We start from the raw sequence: 20,409 nt of genomic DNA on the forward strand, positions 1-20,409 counted from the left end.
GTCATTTAAAGAGGTATCAATCAAACTAAATATATACAAATAACTCAATTATTTAGTACTTACAAAAAGAGCATGAAAATCCACTTTGTATAAGTCTAGAGCAAATCAGAGTCTTTGTTAATTGAGTATTTTTAGTGAGAAATTATATCAGTCTGGATGTTGAAAGTCAAATTTGTACAACTACCCAGTGATTGCTCATACGAACTGAATTGACTCCATTTTTAAACATTGTTAGGAGACAAAAACTAAGACTGTACATAACAATGAGCCATTTTGCCCATAGTTTTCACCTTCTTGTCATTACACTTAGCATTTCAAGTGGCAATTTTAGTAAAAGTTTCTCCCTGTGTCTGGCTAATTTTTCTTTAGAAAACCAGTAGCTATATCCAAATGAAGTAGGTTTGTCAAATGCACAGAAAAGCAAGCATTCTTCTCAGAGGAAAAAGGGATTTCTTTTGAATTTCACAACATGAATCAGTGATAGTAACATATACTATATTAACTGAAGATAGCTACCATCTGATACAGAAATCTTACATTTTGATAATTAAATCACTGAAAATTAGTATAAATAGAATTAAACTTTCCAAATGAGGAAAGCAAGAGAACATAATTTACTCCCCAAAAAGGAGAAAGCAGAAATGTAGCCACAGTGAAATGACTATGAAAACGCATAGGCACTTTATTGTTATACAATAGAACACTTTCATAATCAGTTTTCTTCTCTTAAACTACTAAATCCAGGAAAAAGTGTGACTATTTCAAGTAAGATATATCTATGCTTATTGGAGGTATTTTTATTTAGCCTCTGTAAATCAGAGGAAACAATTCTAATTGAACAAAAACATTTTCTTTGGTATGAGAAAGTACTCTGCTACACTTGTATCTCTTTAACTATAACTTATTAAGTTCATTTTGATGAATAGCATTTGTGGAATCTTAAATTAATGTTAAATTCTAAGTACAAACCAGCTTGGAGGCCAAAGGACTCTTCCTAAACTGCTCAGGCTTCCAACCCCTCTCCGGTAGTAAATGTAGTACTATGGCCACACTATCAAAAGCTGAGATTGTTTGTCTCTTATTTTCAAAACCCAGCTCGCTCCTAGGTGGGAGCCATTGTGTAACTTAAGGCAGGTTAATGAATTGTTGGGTTTGCCTATGTTAGTCCTCCTAGGTAAGCTATACATTCTAAGAGGTATCATCTGTACATGAATTTTACTTGAAATACCAGCTACAGTAGGAATCTCAAAGCAGATTGGTGAAAGAGCTCTTTTAGTTAGAATGGACTTCATAGCACTTTTAAAAATTACACTAAGGAGAAAATTATTTACCCAATTTATAGATAATAGACTGATCCTGATATGTATAATCCACTGTTTGCAGTAGTTAATTTCTCTACCCATAACAATCCCTACCTGGTTTTCATAAAGAGTAGTTTTTCTTTCAGTGGTCTTTAAGCTTAAACATTTCTAAAAGCTTAAAAAACAAAACAAAATGAAGCTGCCCTTTTAGATTTTTGAGAATTTTCTATGTGTGCATGCCTTCATGTGGCTAGCAGAACTCTGAGGTTGAGCTTAGCCACAAACTCACATAAATATCTTCTGAACAGGTTTTCGTCGCATAGCATATCAATTTAAAATCTGAAAATATTTTAATTTTATCAAATGCCTCACCATGTATTCAAGTTATTTTCCTTTTCACTTGTCTTGGAAGTGAAGCTGATAAATAAAACAAACCAAAAAACAAGTGTTTTCCAAAAATATCTTCCATATACTAAAATTGTTTTATTTGTTCACCGAAGTTGTATTGGTAGCTATATGGAATACTTACTCTCCTTTTTAATGATTTCTTGGGATTTACTTCCCTTGTCTTTAGATTCCGTTGATGGTGCTGTTGGAATTTTAGTACATATATGGCTTTTTCCAGTTATCGTCCTCATCTCTATCTTAAGTCCTCGAAGGTGACCTTACCCTGGCAGAGGCTATAAAAGATTCACCAGGCACTGGCATGAAGAAAGAGTCTTTGTAAATGGACATTGAAAAAACAAACTACCAAAGATTCCTCCACTGACTACTGACTCAAAATAAAATAATAAAAACAAATTTTTTAAGCACTGGGGATAAAAAGACATCATGGAAATATAACTTATTCCGCACTACAAATAAAAGAAAATCTTGACCTGAGTAGAGAAGAGACCTTCAGGTGCTTTCGTGGCTAAAAAGATTACAGCGTCATCTGGTCATCTGGTTGAACTCGGAAAAAAAAAAAAAAAAAAGAGCTATAGAAATCCTTGTCAAAGCACAAAGTCATGGCTGGTTTTGTTTCAAATGAATAGTTTGCTTGTTACCATGGAAACCTAATGGCCTGCCAACAAAAACCTCACTGTAAACAGGGTACGTGAAGAGCTGGCATTTATTTTCCTTTTGAGAAGGTTTTGCATAGAGAATTAAATAAATGTAGGCCCTTTTACCTTTGGTTGTTACCATTCCTTGAAAATAACCCGAACTCAGAATTATTTACAACATTCTTCTTCCTCCCCACCTTATCCCCATCCCACCTTTATTATTATTATTTGTTTTCCTCCCATGGCTAAGCTAGATAACTGTATGCTGTCTCTTTTTGCATGCACTACTATCCAGGATGGTAAACCTGGGCTTACATATTACACAGGCTTATCGGAGTTTGCTTGCGGCCACTTGAACACCCAAACTAAGTCATCTGTTCCAACGAAGAAACCAAACCATCATCTTTTATAAATTGCCATGGAAACCAAGTGCCTTCAATGAAACAAGCCTGAATAATTTTCAACTCAGAAGTTTGCACTGCTAAGAGTGGTTTGTGTAAAACTGTTTTATAAACAAACTACAGAGCCTAAATGTGCAAATTACAGGCAAGACAACAAAGCCGCTTCTGAAGAAGAAAGGACCGAAGCTGCTGCGTAAGCCCATGCAGACAAGATATTTGTTGTTTGACCTCCTAGACAGCCATGGCCTTTCGGCTTATTGTCCATTAGAAAATAACTTCCATTGAGACCAGACATGGGAGCAACACTTTTTTCTTCCAGGTTATTAAATGGGTCAACCAGAGCAAAAGATTGTTAAGATAATACTTAGCGCAGAAGGTGGTGAAACAGGAGTGATTTTTTACTCTAACCTCCATTTGAAATGAAATTGGCCCTAGCTTTAGAGGGAACAAGAAAATGTTTGTGATTGCAGTACATACAAACTCTACAGTGGAACTGGGCCTGAAAAAATCTGGCTTTATTCTAGACACTGAGGGTAATATGCCTCTGCCCTTTAGTCAGACTCTGTGAAAATTGTGAAATATTATTTTATTATTTTACCAAGATTAAAAAACACTTTTACAAAAAAACAAAAACCTGTAAAAATGATTTTGAGCTACCTGAGGACAAATCATACCTTTAACCAGCCAGTTTTCCAATGCATTGTAAATTTCACTTAAACCTGTTGGTTATGAAAATTTGAAGATCTTTTTCCTTAAATTATCTCAGCTTTTAACTTCATTTAAAAAGACTTTTGTCTAAAGAAGAATATTATTATTATTATATGTTCTTTCAACACCCCAGGATTAAAAAAAAACTGATTATGCAAGTAATTGGGATATAAGTATTAAATTATAACATTTGCAAATATTAATATAAAAAGCACAACAAGATGTAGTGGAAAAATGACAAAGCTTGATTTTTTTTAAAAAAAATTCTGTAGAAATGTTTGTGCAAATTCAGTAATCCAACTTAAAAGATAATTTTACAGCTATGTTCAATAAAGCCTCTTTCCAGGTAAGGTATGAAAAGCAGTATGTGTGTTTGTTGAACGATGTTCACTTATCACCAAAATGAGACTAGTTATACAATTTACTTGTTACGTCTCCATGGGATAAATCTTCAGTGCTTCATGTACTTTAATGTCTGCAGGAAGAAATTTTGATAGGAAATATCTGATGCACTCTCCCTTATTTGTAATAGTTGTAAAAAAAAGTCAAACTTTCGAAAGTAAAATATGAAACAAATATGAACTTGGAATTTAATGTGTATTTTCATAGTTAAAGAGGGAACCAGTCTGAATATCCAGGTAATGGTAGAATTGAGCTAAGCCATGTTCTTTAAATTAAGCAGAATAAATAAATGAATTTTATAACATATTTGAACAAATCAGACATATTGAAAGAATTTCAAAATTATAGTCACCCATCTATTTTATCAAACCAAAGAGATTAAAGTAAAAATATTCAAGGCACTTAGCTTAATATTTACTAAATCTCCCTTCACCTTGACTTCCATTTTATGTGGCAACTAACCAATTCTCTCCACTATCCCATATTAGCGGATCATATTTTGAAATTGATTTTCTGCGTACTCATTTCTGATAATATCAATGAAAATGTTCTAGATCAAAAGAGAGGCTTAACTCATTGCCGCCTTCTTTCCCTGATCTTTGAGTGAGGCTTTTGCAAAAAACAAAAAAAAAAATCTGCATTCAGAATATTTGGATATACATGTGTCCTTTCCAGGAAAATAATCAAGTCTTTTCTCCTAAGTAACCCTGCACAAAGAAACTGCTGTAAGCAAAAGATTCAGTTCTCCTACTAAACATTCATAAAATACGAAAGTCTTTCCATAACCTTTCACACAGTAAGAATACACAAGGCTTCAGAAGTTCATGAGAACCGGCTGGTACTTCAAAAAGTAATTTTGATTAAATGTTTGAGAAATTGCAGATGAGTGCCAAGAACAAAGGGGTAATCAGAAGAACTGCAAAGCAATCAACTTTAATGATGTGGTAATAAGTTAAAATATATAACTTAAATGGGTTCTGGATCACTTATATAAATGAACAAACTTAGAATCAATGTTTTTCACTCCAGAGCAAATGTTTAGTTGCTGTAATTGAAAGGCAATGGATAAAAATGCAAAAATTTTTTAAAGGTCAGCATATGTGAAATGTAAATTAAGTATTCCCTTCTTTAATATTAGTTATAATAATGACAACTTTAAAGTACTTACATGTTTACCAACTGCCTTCCTTTTCCTAATACTTTTTTGTATATGAGTTGAAATCTCCAGTGTATTCCCCCTTTTCCTTTTTGATGACACATTTTAAGTGTAATTGATGGCAATATTTTGTTGTTGTTGTTGTTGTTTTTCTTTCGTAGGAAGGCATTAGGCAATGGAGCTTTTAATTTCCTGGGAGAAAGATTATATCATGTAATCTCCTACTGCCAGTAGTTGATCCCAATTAATTAGAAGCATTACTTTTTTTCATCAGTTCAGAGATGATTGTTTCTCCACATTTTAACATCTCTGCAATCAGGCTATTTTAATTATAATTAGCAGCATTTCTGTGTAGTGATATATAAAACAATAGTGCATCCTAAAAACATGGCATCTTAGGTACTGAAATTCACCAATGTTTCCAGAAGTGTCAAATCATGCCCAATGTTATTACTTTTCAGTAGTAATAATAGCCCCTTTGTATTTGTAGGACTATATTAAATACTCATTGAATACATATTATTTAAAAATAACATAACTTTTATTTTGTGCTTTTTAAAAATCTGAGTCTTCTCTTACATGCATTTTATACATACCTAGCCCTGCTTTCTTTCTTTTTCTTTTTTTCCTGCTACCTATTTTTTAGTTCTATTATGAATTACAATATGCCATGTATCCCTGGATTAAAATGTTTTCTGGTTTTATGTGCTGCATAGCACTTAGTAGGTTGGTTAGAAGTTTGGACTGCCATTAAATTTTCTTTAAGAGATTTGAAAAATGCCTGGTGCATCACAATGTCATGTAATAGGCTAAACTAATGGTACTTCATTTCACCTACATCACAGCATCAACTTTGGCATAGCAATGAATTGTGATAATTACAATAACGAGAATTAAAACCATCTGGTCAGTTACATCATGTTACAAATGGTAAAAAATAATGCCATTCTTTACTTTTATAGTTTAAAATATGACAAAATATGAATGACAGCTATACTAACTTTTCACCAAACATGCATTTTTATTTTAAAGACTTTATAATAAACCTATCTGTCAAAATGTGTAATTTGAAGAACAGTTAATTTAGTTCTATACTTAAGACTGTATGAAACTGGCTGTGGTGTTTGTCATGATCTATTTTTGTTTGTTTTGATTAGTGATTTGAAAGATACTGATAGACTACATAACCTGAGTTTGATAGAATGCCTTCAAAGGATTCTATTGAATGCATGTTCTTTATCAAAAAACTTTTTTTTAAATGTGCCTTTCAAAGATAAGAGCCTCTCAACAGACATTTAAACTGGAAAAATTTTATTCCAAATTCATTTTCCTCTTGAGTGATGACTACTTCTTACTAATTGCTTCGTCTGCATCTCAACAAAGCAGAAGGTATACTCTTCTTGCAACTGGGTAGTTGATGTCAATGAGGAGTTATTGCATTTTCTGTGAAAACAATAAAATCATAGGGTTCAATCCCAAGCTATTTCCTTTCCGACAACGTTCCCTTTGTGGTTAACTAGCTTACTTAGTTTTCTTAGTGCTTATTTTTAAAAAGCAATGTCTCTGGCATTTTCTACTTCTACTTAGAAAAGCTACCACAGAATGATCAGAACTTTTTTTCAAATCCGGTATAAAAAGTTCTCTGCTGAGTATCCATAATATTTATAAGTAAATATATATGTTATTACATAGAAAAGTAAGACTTAAAAACTTGAAATTTTAATGTGAAATATGCCAGTTCAGAATCCATCTATCATATGTTTATGTCTGTTTGGAAACAGAAGTGAAAGTTAGGGAGAGATAAATATTCCATATATTTGTATATGGACTACTTTATTGACACTATTAATATAAAGCTTAATAAATTATGTTGGTGATTTCATTACCGTGAACCTACATTGAGTATATTGGAATTAAGGAATTGGAATTCAAAATTTGAATAGGGCAGGGGTTAAACTCTGGGTAGAAACTGAAATAGTTTTCTTAAAGGAATATTTACAACTGATTGAATTTAATTTCAATTGTACTAATTTTCCATAAGTTGAGCTAAAATGTATTCTTATTTTTCAATAAAATGATGGGAAATTTTATGAAATAGGGATTAGCATATTAGTTTCAGTTTGTTTTCGTATGGCTTTTAATTGTTGTCCTGGATTTCCAGGATATCATTTTTATTTCTTGAGACATCAGTATATTTAAATGTATACGTTTAATCAAATATACATTGTGTTAAATTCATATCGAATATTAGTTACATTTTAGATCTCCAAGTTTAGATTTAACTTACTTTTCCTTTTGATATTTTCCTTCTGCAGATAGCTGTATGTTATTTTCCCTTGGATTTTCTTTCAATAAATGACATTATGTTAAATACTCTGTTAGTGTTTTGGGGAAATTTCTGCTGTCAATAAGCACTGAAGTTAGAAACAAAAAAATATTTAGAATAGCAATTATATTTGCAAATTAAGATGAAAATGCCATCATTTCTCTCACTATTAAAAAGCTTTTATAGACTTAACACTGCAGTGGAGCACAATTAGCCCGTTAAAGATATGTGTTGATTTTTACATCCTTTGTGAGGGATGATTTATAAGATTGTGTTAAACAGGTGGGCACTAAAATCTTCCTGAATGAACTGTGATTTAAGAATGATGGTTCAATTTAGTAACTGTGGGCTTCTGTATGGTATGTGAATAACTGACTGCAGATTAACAGTACTGCTGTTTTCCAGGATGAAAGTTTTAATCACATATTTCACAGGGGCACTGTAGCCTAAATGTGGGCCTTCCGAGGGAAATAAATAATACTGCTTGACAACGATTTGAGTGAACCAAAGTATAAATGGAATCCTAAAACTTGCTTATTATTGTTTCCCTACTGCCTATTTAGCTTAGTTTTTTCTTCATCTTTGTTATTATATCTCTAAATATATCCATGAAATTTTGGAAATACAGATACAATTAACATTAACAGACCTATTAACCATCTTTAGAAATCAACTCTCTAACTGCTCCCTAAGTGCATATTAAAGTACTGTTTATTCTTCATAAGCTGTTTTGCTTAATAGTCAAATTAGGGACTTTGTCCATATTTGATTCCTACAGTACTTATATTCCATTAAATTATTCTTTAGTAGTCTGCATATCTGCTTCCCAGCTGAAGTTGTAACCTCCTCCATGGCAAGGACTATGTCTTTTTACAAATTTAAGAGCTTCCAACTTACCTAGGTTCTATAGAGATTATTGAATTAATGATTACTGGATTAATCCATGATTTAGACCTACATTTAGAATGGAACTTATTCAATGAATGTAGGAAATAAGCAGCAATATCACCTTTCAGTTATAAAATCAATGACATTTCACGGACAGAAGACATCTCCTATGTGCTGAGAAAAATGAGGAGTCGAGGAAAATGAAAGGTCAGTTTAAGCATTTCCAACACAATTTTCTGGCACTTCTTAGTTTAACAGAAAATGATTGTATTTCTTAATAAAAGGGCAAACGTTGTTAATGTTTCTGCAAACAAAATCATTATATGGTTAAACTAAGGAAAAGGAGACTAATCCTGCATGTTTTGTGTTAGATGCCATCCTTACACATGAGAATAATATGACATAGAATCTCTTCTTTTAACCAAAATGTATTAATTATAGAATATTATGCTTAATTTTACATTAGGGAGATCACGTGAACTAAATTCAAAGTCTTAGCTCCTTTGTAGAGTTTGTTGCAGTATATATATGTTGGGATCCAGTCATCCACTGAACATGATACGAAGTATATTTTAATATGCAAATATTTTAAAGGGTTGTATAATAATTTGAATTATAAAACACACTTATAAAAATAAGAAGATATTTATTTAGTTCTTGGTAATATTTTAGGTGCAAAAACTAGATTCGTACACATGGGACAAAATAATGAGAAAGAAATTAATTTTCATAATTGGTAACAGTGTTGAACAGAAATGACTATAATTTTATTATTTTATTTTGTTTCGGCTTTGAATTATGTGTCTCAATTTCCAAAATTGACACAATTCAGCAGGCTAATGAGCCCAAAATAAAAGATGGTACAGTGCTAGTATGTGGCAAATAGACAATAATTAATAGTTAATTAATTTACAAAAATAAGTAGTACACACTGTTATAATTTTTTAATGAAATAAACATGCATCTTTTCTTTTTCATTTAGTTTTTGGCAATATCATGTACAAAAGTGGGATTTTATGTGTACTCAAAAGGCCTTTGCAGTGCAGGAGTATCTGAGGGCACTGGAAGGGTATCCATTCTGAATCAACATCCCACACCAGGCGTGAGATTCCTCACTCAGCAGTCCCTTCCTTCCTGCCTGGTGTTGCTTTCTCCATTTAGTCTTCTTTCAAACTATAAATATTCCCATCAGGAAAACATATTAGTCCCTAATATTTGGGGGTAACATTTTATCAGCTCACAGTCTTCAAATATCTAGCAAAATTGACAGAAAACCCTGGACCTACTGGAATGGGCTAAGGAACAGGAAGGAGATGCATGCTGAAAGGAGAGGTACAGGATTTCAAAAACTACATTCATTTCACAGTTTTCCTGAGGACAGGTCCAGATTACATATCCAGTATATAAAATAGAGATAGAATGAGAGGAATGTCAGGCTGTCAGACCCAGGCAAAAGCTCAAAGAACAGAGTGAGAGAGCTTCTAGGACAGAAACATAAACAATGAAGTCACAGAGAGGGGACAATGTGAATAGATGTGGATGATGCATTTAAAAATGAAACTGATCAAACTAGATTGTTCACACTAGTAGAAAGGAGAGAAAAGGAAAATTACATAACTAGATGCATTCTGTAGAGGGATATAATCTAAAAAATGAAAATAAAATGTTTAGATCAAGTAAGTTTGAAAAGGAACTACAATAAATATATATACAAATATTCACCACATGCTCCTGCTTTCTCTTCTTTCCTTTGCAGTGACTATGGTTACAACATGGCTTCTCTGTCCACTTTCTCCTTCCTGGTTATGTGGACTCAGAGTACGTAGGTTACTTCTCTGTAAATTTTCCTTTGAGATGTACTTCAGCAGGCGAGTTCCTGTTTCAAACTGCCTCTGTTCATACTCTCTCTCCACCACTTTTTCATTATACAATTTTAGTTAACTTATTCAATGTCCATAACAACTCAGTTTCCTCCCCTGTGAAATAGGGATAATATCATCGGTAATAATATAGTATTTCATAGGATTGCAGGGAGGCTCAAATGACATAAACTACATAAGACACTTAATTTCCTAGAACATAGTAAGAATTAATGAGCACTTTTTACTGATATTCATGCTATTCTTAGAGAAGGAAGAAGAGAAAGTTGAGAATCATGACATCTGTTACCTTCCACATATGCCCAGTTTGGAAATGAGCATTTTCAAATTATTTTCACTCTCTCTAATAATCTTACTTCGAGCCCATGCATATGCACACATTCATACATACATGTCATTAATATAATGATTTATCATTTTCCAAGTGCTTTCACACACATTGTTTCATCTGTTCTAACCCAAAATGATTGGTGGCTTCCCCGTGGTGGGTGTGAATTGAGGTATGATGGATGTCGTCCTGTCCTCTTTCCATCACCCTGCCTCTCACAGCATGTAGGTGGGCACCTGTTCACAGTGACCCAGGACTGAAAAGAACAGTGTTTAATAAGCAATGTCTTTTGTTTTTTCTTATCCAGGGAGCCTCCATACTATATGAAATCTAAAACAACATTATTTTGTGTACCACTAAGAAGAAAAAGACCACATTTTTACTGTGATTGTAAGACACCATAAGTTATAACAGGCAGTCCTATTTCAGAGATGTAAAATTGTGAAAAAATTGAATCTTTAGATTAATGAAATATGAAATCATTTTTAATGTACTAGATATTTCATTTGAAACGTACAGAAACCTGCTTTGTGTATTATAATGCAGTTGGACTCTGTCTTTAATGTGAATCAAAAGCTTCTAGAATGGTTGTTGAAAATACAGATTCCAGAGTCTTGGCACCAGACGTTTTGATTCAGTAGAGCTAGAGGGAGAAGACAGGGGTTTTTTAACAAGCCACTTAAATAATTCTGACATTTGTGATAAAAGGAGCCACAATTTGATAAAGATTGGTGTAGTGGAAAGACTATAAGTTCAAATCCTGATTTTTACCACTAGTAGCTGTGTGACCTTGAGCAGATGTTTTTAAAGCCTTGAGCCTTAGTGCTCTCGGAGACACCATAGAGCGGTCTGGAGTCAGACTGCCAGGTTCTTCATTATGTAATCTCCCTCAGTTCCCTTATCTATAAAGTGGGGTTATCGAATTAATGAGCTAATATATGTAAAACATGTCGAACATTGCTAGTCTATAGCAAGCACCACATAATATCTTGCTCATCTGCAAAAATGGGGTAGTAATTATAGTACTCGCCTCAACGCCATGATGAGTAAATGAGGCAACACATCTCAAGTATTTGGTAAAGAGAAAAGTGTTTTGTTTTGTTTTGTTTTGTTAGATATTGGCTTAATAAAGTAAGATCTTTCAAAATAAATTCTTTAAAACTTCTTTTCATGGCTAATCCTTATTTCCTTTTCCTTGTTTTCTTGAAGATGGACATCTTGAAGATGGACAAGGAAAATTTTTCTATAGTATTTGAATGTTCTTATTTATCTGGCATGAAGTATACTAGCCCTCCAAATGAAGTAGGCCCTATGGCATTACTTTATAATGTAAATGGTTTTTTGAATAATCATGCTTATTTTAGGATATAAAAAATTGTTAGAAAAAGTAGACAATTGTTAGTAAATAAGCACAAGTTTGACATTCTTCAAAAGTTACCATTGATATTTGCATATATGTTGATGTTCTAGACAGAAATGCTGCTCATTTTTTTAAAATAAACTTTTATTTTGAGATAATTATAGATTCATTGTAGTTGTAAGAGATCATATAGAGAGATACTGTTTCCCCAGTGATAACATCATGTATGTGTATGTGTGTGTGTGTGTGTGTGTGTGTGTATTTAGTTCTGTGTATTCTTTAAAATTAGTTTATTTACTTATTTATTTATGTTTTGGCTGCATTGGGTCTTCATTGCTGTGCGCAGGCTTTCTCTAGTTGCGGTGAGCGAGGGCTACTCTTCGTTGAGGTGTGCGGGCTTCTCATTGCGGTGGCTTCTCTTTGTTGTGGAGCACAGGCTCTAGGCACGCAGGCTGCAGTAGTTGTGGCACACGGGCTCAGTAGTTGTGGCTCATGGGCTCTAGAGCGCAGGCTCAGTAGTTGTGGCACACGGGCTTAGTTGCTCCGCGGCATGTGGGATCTTCCTGGACCAGGGCTCTAACCTGTGTCCCCTGCATTGGCAGGCAGATTCTTAACCACTGCACCACCAGGGAAGTCCCTAGTTCTGTGTATTTTTATCACATCTGTAGGTTCATGTATTCACCACCACATACAAGGTACACAGTTCAGTCACCACAGGAACCCCTGTAGTGTTGCCTTTTTATAACCATATCCACTTCCCTTCTGCCTCCCCTCCTCCAACCCATCCTATAATCCTGGCAACAACTAATCGGTTCTTCATTTCTACGATTTTGTCCTTTCAAGAATGTTATATAAATGCTATCAAACACTCTATAAATTTGGAGGATTGGCTTTTTGCATTCAGCATAATTCCCTGGAGAATTATCCATGTTGTGGCATGTATCATTAGCTTGTGCCTTTATATTGTAGAGTAGTATTGCATAGTATGAATGTACCAGTTTGTGTAACCATTCACCCATTGAAGGGCATCTGAGTTGTTTCCAGTGTTCGGTTATTACAAATAAAGCTGCTATGAACATTCATGTACACATTGTTTTGTGAACATAAGTTTCCATTCCCAAGAAAAATGTTCAGGAGTGCAACTGCTGGCTGGTATGGTAATTGTATGTTTAGTTTTATAATTGTTTTCCAGAGTGGGTGCACCATTTTCCATTCCCACTGGCAATGTATAAGTAATCCGATTTCTATGCATTCTCACCAAATTTGGTGTTGTCACCACTTTTTTTACTTCAGTATTCTGATTGGGGTGTCATGATATCACATTGAGGTTTTGCATTTTCTTAACAGCTAATGAAGTTGAATACCTTTTCATTTGCCATCTGAATATCCTCTTCTGTGAAATGTTTAGCTATGTCCTTTGCCTTTTTTCTAATTACATTTTTTTTTAATTGTTGGGTTTTGAGACCTCTTTTTATATTCTACATGTAAGTCATTTGTGGGATATGTGGTTTTAAAGTAGTTCCTCCTAATTTATACCTTGTCTTGTCATCCTCTTCACATGGTATTTTGCAGAGCAAAAGTTTTTAGTTTTAATGAGGTCTAACTTATTTTTCCCTTTTTTGGATTATGCTTGTGGTGTCATCTAAGAACTCTTTGCCTAGCCCTAGATACTAAATATTTTCTCTCTGTTGTTCTTTTAAAAACAATGGTGTCTTTATCCTAAAATGGAAAACTGGACAAATTTTAAGTCCTGTTTTAATGTTAGGTACATTTATTTTAGTTTAAAAATATAATATTTTCTCATAGCAATGATGGAAGATGTTTAAACAGAGCAATAAATGAGGTTAACAAATGTAGGTATTTTAGATATTAAATCAAAATTTTGAATGTTACATTTAAAGTTATATGATATGATAATATAACCATATAAAGAGAAGAAAGTTGTATCTCTTCATCTCAAAGCATACCCAAAGATGACTGCTTTTATTTTTTCAAATTCTCCCTTAATTTCACTTATAGAAACTGTGTAATGAAAATCAGACAGCCATGCAAATAGTCATGTATTAGGTATTGTGTCCACTTATAATAGTGAGAAAACTAGAAACAATATAAATGTCCATCAGTAAGGGAATGATTAAATAAAGCATGGTTGTGCACTCCCATATGGACTCCAGCTTTCACACAGCAGTACAGCCTGAAGACTGCCAATTGTGTGAGAGATTTCTTCAATGCCTACACGTGCACTATAGTTCAAAAGTGCCAGGAATTAACATCACCACAACCAGCCCTTCCATCACTCAGCACCAGCAGTCCTCACCCAATGCATAATGCCCTAGCTTTCTAGCCCTGAGGGAGAATAACTCCAAAATGCCCGTTCTACAGACTCTCAGAGTTCCCCATGGGACCAAGTTCATTACCCACGGTGGTCCTTGGATTAAGAGAAATTTTTTATTGGTTGTCTTTCCTTCCCTTTATCACTTCCTCATATCCCTATTAGAATTTCCTTGAATCATCTTCCAGAAAAAATATTGCACTGAAACCTTGTCTTGAAGACTGCTTCTGAGACAACCAAACTAAGACAATTATTTATAGGAGAGAGAAGCAGGAATCTCTTTTTAAAAATGGGCTTGAACTTCACATAACACATAAATATGTTTACTATATATTGTTGGGTTAAAAACATACATAACATTACATGTAGTCTGATATATTTATAAAAATACATATGCCTCAAACTCGTAACATTCTTCCTGTCTGGTAGATTTTGTTTAGCAAAGTTTGATTTTCTATTTCATGCCTGGATTCTTAATTTTTTGGACATTAAACATATGTTAATTTTGTAGTCTCAAAAAACATAACAAAAAATCCTAGGGAGAGGAAAGGAAGAAAATAGCTCAGTGTAAGGAAAGATTTTGGGGTTTATTTTCCTTGTTCAAAAGTGGATCTTTTCTAGATTTAGGTGGCCTAGAAAATATAGCTTTAGGCATTCTACATGGAGGCATAAGACAGTGAGGAGAAACACCATGTCCACCTAGTGAGGTCTTAGGGATGTGCTGGCGTAGTGAAAACAGGATAATTACAAGGGCAAAATATCACTGAATGTTGCTGCACACTGGCAGAGGAAATTGGGTAACATTGTAGAGTCCAAATATGCTCTGCTTAATGCAGCATACTTAATTCAAAGTTTAAATTGGGAAATATTAATTGAAAAAAAGTGAAAATCTTGTTTGTAAGTCAATGAAAACAATAACGTGCATTCATTATGAATAACAATAAAGAGTTTGCATGGCAGAAGAAATATGCAAAATTCCCGTTTTAGAATATAATATACATGTTCCTCAAGACTATTTTTCTAATTTTATCGCTTCCCTTCTGTACACTAATTATTTGTTGATCTCAATTAGTCTCTCAACTGTATTTATCTGTTCTGGAAAATAGTACACTGCACATGAAAGTAATCTTCGTCACAAAGAGTGCATTTCTTTTTATCTTTCTGGCCTGGTTAGCTCTGTTGTTTGGGGCATGTGCTAATGAGGCTGGTCCTGTATATTCAAAAACCCCATCCTAATTAGCTGTGCATAGAGAGATGAACTCTGTGGATGCACGCTGATAGTCTCAGTCAAACCAATGCTTTTAATTGGTCAGAAATGTGACTATGATTGTGTGGCTAAATTGATGGTTTTCATTATCACAATAGAATGAAAATTTCAAAACCTTGTTTTACCTTGGTGTATTAATAGCCACCACTTCTCCAGTATTCCTTATGCCTAGTATAGCACTAACAGTCATTATAATGTGAGCCAGAAACCTGGGAATCATCCTTGATGCCTCCTTATTCTTCATCCCTGTATCCAACCCATCAGCATGTCTTGATTTTGCCTCCTAAATATATTTTGAATCTGTCTTCTTGCCACCATTTCTGATGTCTCTGCCCTAGACAAAGTTACTATGAACTCTCGCTAGGATACTGCATTAGCCTCTCATCGTAGATTTCTGCATCTTACACTGGCACCCTCACTCATTCTTCACCTTGTAGCTTAGGTATATATACATCTTAAAATATAATACAAATATAAGTTCACTCTCCTTCTTGTAACCTTTTAATGGATTCCCATTTCTTGCCAAATAAAAACTGAATTCCTTAAGGTAGCATAAGAAAACCTGCATGATCTGGCTTCTTTTCACCAATCTCGCCTCACCTTAAACTGGGTACTGGTGTTTCCCAGTACCTATCATATTATGCAATCTATCACTGGCACTCATCAAATTAAGATGAAGGAATGAATGATTAACCTACCACTCTCATGCTTGTTCACGTTGCTGCAGACACAGATTTTCTTCAGTTTGACCAATGCTGCTTCCATACTCAGGGCCTTTTGCCTGCTTTTCCTATGTTTCAGATACTCTAAGCCCTCTTTCCCCTTTGCCCAGTTTGTTCTTCATCTCAGCTTATACAAGAGTTCTTCTGGGAATCCTTTCTTCATCATTTAGACCAAATCAGTTTCTTATATTATATATTCCCACTATCTTGTCTTAAAACATTTCTCAAATGTTTAATTGAATATTTGTGTATTGATTATTATGAATTCCCTTACTTTACTGTGAGCTCTATGAAGCCGGAGGAAACATGCTTATTTTGCTTACCACCTTTTTAAAATTCAGAATAGGATATCAAATATTTTGTAAAGCAATGATGAATGACTATATTTCCCCCCCCCACTTTGATCTTTCAGAAGCCAAGTCCAAAGACTTACCCCCAAATTCATTCTCTTTAGTTACTTTTTGATAAATTATTTTTGATAAATGTTCATCACACTTCTTTGAAATTACCAACTTTTAAAAATTACCAACATTGGTATATGTTATAGTATTTGCTGGCTTTTCCTGATTGGTTTGGATACTATCTATTGCCTGCATGCCACATATTCCTTCTTCCATCTTTAACTGTAAATATTTTCCAATGGTCTAAATTTGTTTTTGTTGGTCCCATCCCATCCACTACCAGAAAAACCCTTCAATGGACGATGTTCAAATTGACCTCACTCTCCAGGCCTGCATCTTTTATATAGATTCAAGATGTATGCTGAATTCTACTCTCTATAGTCCAAATCAGTAATCCCTAAAAGCATTTTAATCCCTAAAAACAAATTCTTCTCCTGAATTCTCAAATTCTTCTTCTGAATTCTCTGTCTCATTAATTTGACCACCATTGGTGGTCAAATGCTACCATTTTCCAGTGAACTATGTTTAACTATGCTCAAAACCTGTAGAATCACCTTTGCCTCCATTTCCCTTGTATCCTAAATTTAATCAGCAGTGCTTCCTCATTTCTGTCATCTTGAACTCTTTTTAAATCCATTCTGCTTTTCACCAAAAATGACTGTCCAGACAGTGTAAGAGCATCCTAACTCATGTCATTGCCCTTATGTCCCCTGTTCCCAAATTCATCATCATAACTATGTCAAATTGGTCTTCCTAAATAGAGTCCCACTGCTTTACAAGAAAGTGGAGTCTCAACATATTGGTCCCCTTCTCAGGAATTCTTAGTGTCTACAGTTTATATACTGACTAAGGTACAAATGCCTAAGTGTATACCCACAAATTTTCTTAAATGTTTCTGATACATCTTGCCAGATCACTATACACTGAAATTTTACCGGAAAGCATACCTTTCCTAGAACATATTCACCCTTTCTAAATTCTTTGAGTTTTATCTTACTATTCCACTTGACTGAAGTGACTTCTAGCTTATGGTCTTGGGAGTTGGGAGTGGGGAGGGGCGGAGAGGGGAAAGTCCTGCCCATTCTTGAACATTCATGTCAAATGCTACTTTTTTACCTGATACCCTTCTTGAAATTCATAACATCTTTTGGCATCTCTTTTATGGAATAGATATTTTGCTTTATATTATAACTTTTGGGCCCTTGTCTTATTTCCTTAATAGAGACTGTAAGCTCCTTAAGAGCAGGAATTATTTTTTATTCATTTTATGTTCCCTGCAATGCCAGTTTCATGAATCGGCATATACTAGGTGCTCAATTAATATATATTTGTTGAATTAAACTAAATATGTAGGAAAACAAACTAACAAAAATGTATATATATATATATATATATAGAAAAAATATTCAAGAAATGACTGAAATTTGTACATCAGAATGTATATAATAAAGAATTTATTGTTCCTGCTGTATCATTTGTTTTATTACAGAATTTAATAATATTATTTATGTATATAGGATTTAATTGTCTTCAGTTTTTTTAACAAAACATTAATGTGATGTTCCCAAATGTTCTGTGAGATAGAACAAATAATAGCATGCTCAGTCTATAGACAAGGAAACCATAGCACAGGGATTTTATAACTAATCTACTTAAGGTAGCATGACTGATAACAAAGCCAGAACTAAAATCAGGGTCTTTTGACATTTGTCACCATAACATACTATCTCCTAATCTCAGTATTATTTGTTTGCAGATGTAAAGTGAATTAATATATAAATGGAATGTGATGGTTTAAGTTCTGTTTTATTTAAGGTTATAATATATGTAGAATATATTCTGCTGGATATTCTGAAAGATGACAAGAATATTGGAAAAACTCTTTAATATAAAGAGAATGCCAATAATTAGAATGTATCAGTTATTCACAGTTATGTATATATGCACACACAATTGGTTGTGTATATATGTGTATATCAGCATGTATACATATATAACATCTGACTGAAAATTCTAGTCATATAATTATCTCTCCCAACCTTTTTGTGATTTTAGAAGAAGGGTTTTAGTGACTCTCTCAGAGGCCGTACTCATCTCTTGATAATAAATCATTAATCCCTATATCATATAGTACCTCAAAGGAGACAAATGGAGAAAGATTTACATTCTCATCAAAATATAATCATGTTCATTTTAGTTTGAAATTATCTGTAGCATATCAGCATAAAATAACGCTCATATAATTGCAACCAGTTCAATTATTCTAGTGTTATTTGTACACAGCTGCCTGCACATGAATAAACCAGATTCAGATTCTTTGTGACACGTTGCAATTTGGACCTAGAGTCACATTGGAAATTATACAAGGAAGATATGGTGTTTAAACTTCAATAGTCATCTTCATTCATCCTTAGCATTGAATGCAAGCTCAAAAGAAGAACTGAAAATGCCATGGCGGTAACATGAAATGTTCTGATACTAAAAAATATACAAAAGATTTTTTTCTGACACACTCACACTGAGAACCTGGTGTGACTAAGAGGTTTAAATGCATACAAGTGAACTGATGTTGCCAAAGCAATGGCATGATTTAGCTGGAAAGAAAATTTATTTTTCTAATTTCTCCTCCAAAAATGTTTGTTGAGAAGTACTATGACTACTTCCATCCGGCTATAAATAGCAAAAGGTATTTCTAGAATGTAAATTATGTGTTGAAACTGATAGAGGTAAGTTTTATGAGGTAGGGGAGATTGTTTATAATGTTTATATTTATAATGACTAAGAAGAATGTCATGCTTCTTTATAAAAGATTTCCTAATATTGCTACAACTATTTCTTTAAATGAATTTATTTTCTATCTTTTACATTAGAAAAGTATTGATTTTGAAACTTGATAGGATAAGACCAGTGCTTTATATGAAATGTAATCTCTTCCGTTAGAAGGGAAAGTTCTATTCTAAAAATTGTTTGCTGACAAGGGGAACAGTTCAGTCTTTTAAAATAGTTTTAATAGTACAATCTGGTTTGTCAAATGTCTAAGAATTTTTTTTTAACCTTTGGATTCCTTTTCTTTATAATTGTGATTTGGTTCAGTCTATAGTGTTGAAGGGAAGGCAGGTGGATTGCCTATATTAACTAGAGTGTAAGCTTTATAACTCAATGTCGTTGAATTTATAACTGTTCTGCTTCCTTTTCACTTCTGGATTCATTCCTTCAAGTATGCATTATTTTAACAGATCTATGTAACATGCCAGGCAAGGTGCTAAGAACCAGGAATGCACTGTGAATAAGATGGAAAACACTGCCTATTCTCAAGTTAATATCATCAATTTAAATGGGCTTTTGCTTTTTTATTTTTAAGGTAATCTAGTCTCAATCTTCTGGGTGGAAAACAGACAGTAATAAACCTTGAGTAGAAGATTTATGTGCATGCCTTGCAGAAACTCTATTCAATCTTCAGTAAATATACTTTAAATATACCCCATCCTAGTGTTTCTGCATGTTGATTCCACTCTTGTTTTGCATGACAAAACTTATAAGGATCGTATTGAAAATAATGTAACACTCTATTTCCACAGACCATTCTTAGAAAGTCTCAGAGGACTTAGCTCATTAACCCAGCATGCTTTATCATGTGAAGCTGTTGTAGTAGCCAAAATGGGGTGATCACAAGTGGAAGGAAGGAATCTTCAGATCACAAATCTAAAGAAAGGATGCTGAGAGGCTCTGTGAAGGTCACTTGCTCAAAGACTCCTCTCTTCTCTTAGCCCTGATATTTTGCATATTTATTAGTAAAACATAAAACAAATGTATTAAAAATTCTGAAGATGTAACATAAGCAAACTATCTTTTTGTGAGGTTAGCTCTGAACTGCAACTTAAATTTATTTTTTAA

The 20,409-nt window shown here is 33.6% G+C and overlaps 1 protein-coding gene across 2 annotated transcripts in view; it reads left to right on the forward strand.

The window, feature by feature from the left end:
* MDGA2 (MAM domain containing glycosylphosphatidylinositol anchor 2) overlaps positions 1–8,361 on the forward strand; it is an 809,247-nt gene extending 800,886 nt beyond the window's left edge. For both annotated transcript variants that reach the window (XM_082452081.1, XM_082452083.1), the window contains one exon: positions 1,876–8,361. In XM_082452081.1, coding sequence (XP_082308207.1) covers positions 1,876–1,964 — 89 coding nt within the window. In that variant the 3' untranslated portion in view covers positions 1,965–8,361. The remainder of the gene's footprint in view (positions 1–1,875) is intronic.
* The last annotated feature ends 12,048 nt before the right edge of the window (positions 8,362–20,409 follow it).

The sequence above is a fragment of the Balaenoptera physalus genome (assembly GCF_965194825.1).
Source record: "Balaenoptera physalus genome assembly, chromosome: 2".
NCBI classification, from domain to species: Eukaryota; Metazoa; Chordata; class Mammalia; order Artiodactyla; family Balaenopteridae; genus Balaenoptera; species Balaenoptera physalus.